At 37.5% G+C, this 9,214-nt stretch overlaps 1 protein-coding gene across 1 annotated transcript in view; it reads right to left on the bottom strand.

Moving 5' to 3' along the window:
* The window catches only part of CD47 (CD47 molecule), a gene marked incomplete at its 3' end in the record, with an annotated part of 6,322 nt that extends 188 nt beyond the window's left edge, over positions 1-6,134 (bottom strand). The window contains exons 1-4 of the mRNA XM_010132778.1: positions 5,795-6,134; positions 4,414-4,461; positions 2,094-2,183; positions 354-455 (exon numbers count right to left, since the gene is read on the bottom strand). Of these exons, the coding sequence (XP_010131080.1) occupies positions 354-455; positions 2,094-2,183; positions 4,414-4,461; positions 5,795-6,032 (478 nt within the window). The remainder of the gene's footprint in view (positions 1-353; positions 456-2,093; positions 2,184-4,413; positions 4,462-5,794) is intronic.
* Positions 6,135-9,214: the final 3,080 nt, after the last annotated feature.

The following is a 9,214-nucleotide window of genomic DNA, read 5'->3' as shown; positions in this document are numbered from 1 at the left end:
GTAGGGAAATTAGTAAACCAGAATTACTTGATTGCTATAAAGCACAAGGCAGTAAAAGTGAATTGTTAGCATCATCAAGTTTTTAGGGTCTGGAAAAAAACCCACTGAAACACCAGAAGTCACTCCCTAGCCCTTGATATTCACAGAAAGACAGAAAATAGAAATAAATTTGGAGTCTGTATCTCCCTGTGATCATCTCACAATGCCTTTTCTGTTGTAGTCCATAATTTTTTTTTTTTATTTTAAAACTAGTAGGCAGCAATTAACAGGTGGTACTAACTTCCATACTATTGCAAAGAAGAGATAAGTGCTCTTATTCCCTTAAAGTAGGAAAGTAATTTTAATATATTTACCTTGGAGAAAAAGAACAGTGCCTACCACAGCAGCAAATATGAGGATGAAACCTGTTAGAATAATACCAATTTTCTTCCGAGGTACCATTTCATATTTTAACGCTTAAAGACAAAACAGAGACAGAGAGGAAAACAATCAGACATCTCTCTCACTAAGATACACAGATTTTATGCTTTAGGACTGTAGCCCTAAACAAACAAACAAACAAACTCTTAAGAAGTTAGAACTACGTGTATAACCAAGATGTCATTTGTTTTCATTGTTTTATATGGTTAGTATGGCTTACTCAGATAAATGAAACCTGGCATGGGTGTCCTGATCAAATTCTTACTTCCATCTTCTATACAATTCACAATAACTTTGGGACATGGTACAGGTTAATTCAAGCAGATGCACTGCTGACATCTGAATAATGTTACAGTGAATTTATTACTCAGGTGAGTGTCAGACAAGGATTTAGAAATTCCAGGTTTAATTCTCTACCCTGTGACACTGTGTGGACTCCCCAAGGGAACAGGGTGATGTTCCCATCTCACTAGAATGCTTTGAGGATGAGCAGATATGGGATGATCTCCATGTTCAGATACCACAGACAAGACTAATTTCCAGTAAAACTGCACTGCTAACTAGCTGCCATCTAGGAAAAGGCTGATGCCAGTGCAGAGTTTCAAAGCAGCAGCACCTGAATAGTCTTTGGAAGAGAAGGAACATTACAAATACACGTTCATAAAAGGCTGTGCTTGTTACTGCCCTATAAACTGCTAAAACTAAGACACAAAAAAAGAGGTAGCTCTTGCTCCAAGTTTGAAAATTAATATACCAACAATCTTGGTATATACTGAAATTGCTGACTGCAGAGAACAAAAAGTACTGTTAAGTAACTTCAAAAGAAAAACAAAGAGCACCTACAAAATTAACATGCCGTGTACATGCACTGCACTAGCACAAAAAAAACCCCACCCTCACAAGCATACAGTACTCTTTCCTGTAATTTAAACACTGTCTTTCATCATATTCACATTGCCTAACAGAACAGGACTCCAGTCATACTCTCAAGCACTACTGTCATTTAAACCAAAAACTTAGTTGTAATAGTAGTAATATCAAAAGCTTCCTGCACATCTTTACTGGAAATTCACCTTTTTTTCATACTATAACTGCTAAATAAGGAAAGCAAGACACATAGGCAAAAATAAGTAATGGATACACTACACTTAAATCCTAAAAGCCAATTCTGTAAGAAAAAAAAAAAAACAAACCCCCAAACCCCATCCCAAACCAAACAACAACAAAAAAAACCAAACCCCAAAACCCACCAAACACGTGTTCCCCACCACAAACCCAAGAAAAAATATATTCCCAAGTGTTATACAGAAAAATCAAGTCAGCTTAACAACTATTTAGAGGTATACTGTAGCACTGTCAGATTCACAGGTTAACTAAACCAGTGCAAATTGAAGGAAGGGGGAAAAACCAACAAAAGCGAACAGTAAGTACACACACAAAGTGCAGAGATGCAAAAAAATCCAAGCAGGCTGAACTTACTCCTGTAAAATGACAGTGCTTCTCCATGGATGTATCCATGCATATTTCAGGACAATTATTACTTTCCTATCGAAATGCTAAAAAAGTTCTGCTACAAATGCAAGCACCATCTTTCACCTTACACGGATGTCTTTACGCACACGAGTGATTTCAACACAAATGAGTAACTGTGAGAAATAAAAGCCAATACTTACCAATAACTCCAAACTGAGCCAAATACAAAATAATAACTAAGAACAGCAACGCTATGATGACAGCCCTTTCCACTAGAAGGAACCATGATCCTGGAGGATAAAAAAACAAAAACAGTAGGAATAAAAAACAAAAACTGAGGTTATTACCTTTACATCTGTTGATCCTGTTAGGCTATGGTCTAGATTGCTCAATAATGCATGTAATATTCAGAACTAAGAGTTATAACATGCTAAAAAAGCTGTGACTTCTGCCTATGTTTTTTTCACTCTGATCACGAGTGTGACAACCTGTTTTTTCAGTATTTCTAGTTACCCTAACATTTCCAAAATGGAGGTCTTAATCTCCACTGGAGCAGAGGATGTGTACATGCTATTGTCTGGCAGTATAAGCTATATAGCTTGTGGAACTATGAACAGCACAGTAAATCAGAAAAAATAGTGTATTTAGGCTAAGCAGCGAAAATACAAAAAGTCCTATTTGATGATTCCCCAGTTACTCTATTCTACCTTCAACTGCTGTAATTCCTAAAGAAATTCAGATGTGTGATAAGGAATACAGGAGCTAAGCTAAGTGAAAAGGAAACACTACTTTGTTAATTTTAAAAATCAAATATTTTCCTTTAGGTCTTCCCACCATCATCCATTTAGCCTTCTTTCCCCTGCATTTTGGATGCCTTAGGCTGTTCAGTCACTCATGCTGAAAGACCATGTAAGTCACCTCCCAACATAAAATTCTGAAAATATCTCCACTGAACTAGAAAATGTAGTTGATTCTTGCATCTCTCCTCATAACTACATTTAGATTGACTCACTGGAATCCAAAATCTCAATTTCTTACATTATACTTGCCATAACTCCTTTGCCTGCACGTTTGCTTCCGAAGATATTTCTGATCTTCATTTAAAGCATACTCCATGCACTTTCTCTCTATATTTAAAAGCTGTATCTGCAGCTCCATATATGGAATTAAGTAGCAGTATCTCACATCTTTCAATGTCAAGGAAATACCTTGAGGACAGCTTTACATTCACAAACTTCCCTCTTCCCACAAGGGGTCATGTAAGAAGATGTGGTTACAACGTAAATACAAGGTCATCATAAAATGCGAAGAATATCTGCCAACTTCGTTATCACCAAAAGAAACCTAATTTAACGAATTGTTTAAAGGAAGGCTTTTTCCTTCATTTGCATTTTCAAAAAAGTAACTAATATTGAACAGTAGCTTCAATGTACAGTTGCTGTTCTCTAGCCAAATCCTACAAGCAAATCCCAGCAATGACGTTCAATACAACTAAGAGTTATTAATGAATTGGAAGTATTGAATTGGAATTATTAATGAACTGAAAGTATCTGCCAGCAGAGACTCTAAAGCAGCTTCACTTCCCCTGTAGCATGTCCAGATGACACTAACAGGTGTTACAAATAGAAAAAAAAGCAGCCATTAAGACTGGTATCTGTTAGGATTTCAGCATGCAACATGGAACCACAAATGGTTCAGTATCACGAGTCTAAATAAACACTTAATGTCTGGAAATGCTTGCAATACTGGTACATGCAACATGCAAATAGGAGAAACAGCTGAACACCTTCTCCTAGTAATTCATTTCCCTTACTCTGATGCTTCATAACAATAAACTCCCAGCAAAAACCAAAGCATTGTTTTGAGAGCAAATAGAAGGAAGTCAGTTCCAAACTAGTAAGAGAGACTTGCAGACATGGTTGTGGGGTGCGAGCGCTGAGGAGAGAAGAGGGAAAGGAAACACGGGAGGAAGAGGGAGGGGGAGAGAGCAAAGAAGGGGAGAAAAGAGGAAAAGAAAAAGGGTAAACTTTACAGTCACTCTGCTGTGAAGATAACTGATGAGGAAAGAGTGTGCCCAAAGATGAGGGCACTGGCCCTCACAAATATTGCTCACTCTGCTACCCACTTCCTAGGGGAATCAAGGAATTCCGCAAAATGAGATGAAGAATAGTTGGCTTGTACAAAACTGTCTTTGTAAAAGCATCAGTTTGAACATATTAGTAGTGACAGCATGAATTCATTGCTCAGAAATGACAGAGTGAAGACTGGTACAGGACTTCCATTAATCACTAACCCTTTTCAAAACTCACTTGCTACACTTTCTCTTATTAGCTTATTATCTCATGAGTCTCTCTAGAACAGTGAGGAACAAGCAACAAAAAATTAAGCAGAAGAATTTAAGAGAGAACAAGCGACTGTTTTACCTTCAGCTAAACCCTCAAACATAAGACTAAGTTTTATATTTTCTAGCACACTCTCTCAAACCTAATGTGACCTCCCAACTATAAATTCTTCACCAACCACATCTTTCCTCTGGTGCTGGGGTACTTTCCTCGCCGCAACTGACAACTAGAAAATGAAATTAGAAAAATTACATCAGTTTCCTGCTTTGTAGTCTTTATACTCTTTTCAAAATTCTACACACAGATAAAGTAAAAATAAAACAATAAAATTTGTAAATGGAACTAGATTCTACTATATCCTCAAGCCTTGTTTCCTCTTCTAGAGCTTAACACTGAGTGGCAAAAACAGGCCAAAAAGGTTGAGCAATGAAGAGGCTCTAAAAAAAGGAAGGAAACTGCATATACCTCTTGCCGTGTTTTTGCAGAATGGTTTTGTATTATTCTCACTCTTTTTCAGTGGCTGTGCCCCTCTCAATCTATTTCAGGATCACTTTTGTTTTGCAGTGTATATGGTTAGACCCAACTGTGAATTCACACAGATGTTTGCAGCAGGACACAAGTAATATTTGTTTGAGGCTTCAGAAATATTTTAAGGACACATGCAAAAAAGTCCGAGCACAGTGCACAGGTAAGACTCTATGTGCTACACATATGTAACATATTCAGTGCTTCTGAGAAGCCTTCCAGAAGCAAGAAGCAAGTCTCCTGTGCAGAAGAGATAAACAATACACACATACGTTCAGTGCAACTGTCACTTCTGCAGAATACTAGACAGACTGCATATATACAGCAGATTCTGTTATCCAGTAGCTTAGGTGCTGAAGCACACGGGCAGTGCCTGATCAGATAAGGTATAATGGCTCACTAAATCGGAAGTTCATCACTTAGTCACCATTATTTTAAACATTGCCTTCTAAAGACAACATTTAATGCTAGACAACTGTAATTAGTTACCATCTAGTAGTAGCATTTTCAACCTCACTGGAAAACTGCCTACCTTCAGGTCAAGTTTTAGAGCTCTTACACAGAATTTCTACTCGTTCTACCTGTAATTTTTCCAGCATAGCTGAAGATTGCAAGTTGCAATTCTTCAAAGAAAAGATCTCTGCAGCAAGTGTGATGGACACCTACACCTCGGTATTACAAAGACATTAGGAGTATGTTTTAGCACGTAACACACCAACATAAGGGTGCTGAAAATATCACCAACTATAATCTAGATCATGTGGGAAAGCATAGATTTTACTATATTAGACAAGTGATCTTCAGACATTCTTCCAGAACGAAAAAATGTGTTCAGATCTTCCCCACAGAAGCACGCCATTCTAACCTAATCCAAAATAACTCATATTAGCATGCAAGTTAGAAGGCCTGGGTGCTACATTTTTTGTATTTTCAATTTAAGTAATACATGGTCACGTTCATTATTTTTCTCTTTCCTGTAAGATTTTGCTTGTTTTCTTTCACAACAGGTTCTAAAACAATGGCAGGCAACTCACCTGGGATGTTTTTAAGTTTAAATGTTACTTTTCCTTCTCTGTTTTCTTCTGTTACTTGACAAGTGTAATTTCCATCATATGCTTCTGCACTGTCAAGCCTTAGAGAGGCATCACCATTGGGTAAAGCTGTCTGAGATACCAAGTTAGCCGATGGAACCGTTTTATCTCTGGAAAACTCCTGTGTTGCTCCATCAAAAGAAAAAATTTGTTTTTCTTCTTTCAACCATATAACAAACATGACTTTTACATTCTTCTTCTTAAGATCAGTCACATAGCAAGGTAAAATGACAGTTCTATTACAGGTAGTTGTTTCAACATCTGTCGCAGTAAGCGTCAACCGGGCAGAACCTATAAAAAAAAATGAAAATTGACACATTCAGAATTATTTCTTAATACATATAAGAGAAGAAAGAAAAGAGAATTACAAGACCCAGCTTGGGAAAACAAAACAAGCTCTCCCAACAAAAAGAGAACATGCTTTAAGAGAGTAACAAAAGACTGAAAAAAGGCATTATTGTAATTCCACCACAGCCCCTCTACTCAGACATAATCATCCTTACATCCATTTAATGTACAGATTCCATAGCCTATCATAAATTACAAAAAAAAAAAGGTAGTAAAACTTCAGGCTGTTACTTATGCAGACACTTCCTCTAAAATGCTCTATGCAGAAACACTGCATTAAGATCGGTTTTCTGCAAAGCATATACATAACATAACCGCAGGTTGCTCCACTGATGTTCAAATTTTTGCTGCTGATCACCCAAGTGTCTAAAAGCAGAGGTCCAGACATCAGCTCCACATAGGCATCCTTTACATTTTGTCAAGGACATGGGGAAAAAAAATCTACTTTTACACTTCTGAGAAAAGACAGGCAGAGCAGCTTAGTCAATAAAGGTTTGTCATTTGTTCCTTCTTTCCTCTGAAGGTGGAGCCAAATGCCCATAGGTTTAGATTGTTTCTTGCAAATTCCCTCTCTTACCCTTTCTGATGGAAGAGGTGCACACACAATACCATACATTAAAGAAGATTATTACATACTTACTATTTGAATGCATACACAACAGAATTGAAAACCGATTATTTGTAACAAAACGATCTGTGTTATAAATTATTAACATTACTAACCAAAGCATTCCATGCAGGTAATGAAAAATCACCACCACGCAGGATTATGTTGTCACTGCTGGTTTTTACCATTTCTCTTCTATACTGCACCACAGTTTGAAAACAGTACTGATTAACCACTGTTTCAAAACAGACCTAAATCCCATGCCAAGCTTTTACTGGAAATGAAGATCCATTCATCAGTTCTTGATGATACCAAAAATTATAATGTCAGCATTTAAATTACACCAGGAGTCAGAAGAAAGGCTAATTAAACTCTGCAAGATATAAAGGCTTTGAATCTTTTATTTTCTGTATTTTTCCTCGTTTGTGTGAAATTGCAATTTAGTTTAATAGCTGTCATAGTAGTCATTGCTCCCCCAAGTCCCAGGTGCATTAATAACTCAAAATCCTTGACAATACCCATCTGGTAAAACCAAGTATGGGAAAATATATGTACTGTAAAACAAGATCAACAACGTAAGCATAAAGATCTACAAACTGGAGTAACTCCGATGACTTCAGAGGAACTACTGGTATTCACAAGCACAAACTAGCTCAGAATTGTGGTATGTATTTGATGACAAAATTCCATTTGGGGAAGGGAAAACGAAAGAAAGAAAAAAGACAGTAAAAGTTGTGTCACTGTTTCCTGTAGCTCATTTTTTTCAAATCAAGAGTCTCACATCTAATTTAAAAAGCACCGATCTTTGAAACATTGCTTTAATATTCTCACATAAGTCAATGGATTACTATTGAGTATTAAAATCTTATAATAAACCGACTCTGTATGTATTACGCATGACACACTTTACAATGAAGAAAGAATTATTCTCTGGTTCACTCACTGTTTTGCATTTTTTTAAACTGTACATCATAAAAATATAAGTTACAAAAGCAGAACAAACAGAAACTGTACCCAAACTTGAAACTATGCCCTAGTTTGGCATAAAAAGTTTGGCGTAACTAAAGTTATGGCATAATTAAAAATTGAGTGCACACAATTAAAAGCCATAGTGCTTCAATGGTTCTTCATGAAATAAATTTCATGTTTTATTTTAATACTACCTCACAGTAAAATGTTTCTCAGAGTGTGGGGTTGGGTTCTGTTGTTTGGGGGGTTTTGAGTGATATTTGTTTTTTAACTTTCTCCTTTAGAATTAGCACACTTACATTTCATAGGAAGAATTTATTCACTATTGGCCCCCTTTCACTGAGGAAAGGTGATTTTCATCTAAAGGAAGCAACTAGACTTCCAAATACTTACCAAAGCAAATAAAAGCCCACCATCTTAAAGGAAGTAAAACAAACTGATGAGTTTTTACCCCAGTATTAGCACAGAACAGCAGGGAGCTGTAAATTACCGATTCCACTGGTTTGCTGCTGTGTAGTCTATGAGAGCTGGTGTGTTTTTCCTGAAGCCAATTAAGACGTACTCATGTCAACTGCTCCACCAGCAGAACGTTAGGGAAATAACAAGCAGGCTGCAGAGAGCCACCATCAGAGGCATACAGACAATCATTAGCAGCTTTTGTCCCCTCCAAATCTCACCGCTTCAGTAGAAGAGGTTGTGTGGCTGCTATCTCACTAAAGGGAACCTGACCACCTGCTTCAGATGCTACTTCCACTACCAACTTCTGACATTGTTCTTTTGGCATGAGAAAGTCATCAGAACCCTCTCACAAGTTCCCAAATCCTGCAGGCAACGGACTAGGTGTGCTCCTCAGCCTCAAACTTTCTCATGGATTATCAGCTTGGAGGCGTCACTCCTAAGTGTAGAAAATTTTAGAGCCTTATACTAAGCAGCTTGTGGGGCCTGCTTCTAAAGAACATGCAGTCATGAAGTTGCCACAGAAAGGTTAGTGCAAATTATATTTGCAGTGCAAATTCGGGAATACTGCATGTTACTGTCAGAACTGGCTAAGCTGGGCAGCTGCACCTGATGCACACTTGCACTTCTCACCGACTACAGAACATCCTGGAGCACTCAGCGTTTAAGCGAGTCTGCTGCTAACTCAGGAATCCAGACAGGAATTTTGATACTGGCTTTAAACACTTCAGTTTAGATGTGCTGCTTACTGACAGAAGAACAATCTCACATTTGCTTCTCAGTGACAGTGCCGAAATTTTTTAACTCTCCCTGCCCCCACCTTCTTCCTGAGGCACAGAAAAATAAGTCACATTGCAAAATGTCATTTACATACCAGTGACACCCAAACTTTTTTTTTAAGATCAAGAAATGCCGTCCAGCCTAGAAACGGTACAGCAGATGACCAGTTTTATCATCGCTATTTCTTCAATCAAGCACACTAA

The sequence above is a fragment of the Buceros rhinoceros genome, unplaced genomic scaffold (assembly GCF_000710305.1).
Source record: "Buceros rhinoceros silvestris isolate BGI_N320 unplaced genomic scaffold, ASM71030v1 scaffold4873, whole genome shotgun sequence".
Taxonomy (NCBI): Eukaryota; Metazoa; Chordata; class Aves; order Bucerotiformes; family Bucerotidae; genus Buceros; species Buceros rhinoceros.
Note: the sequence above shows the minus strand (reverse complement) of the source record. Positions and strands in the feature narration are given on the sequence as shown.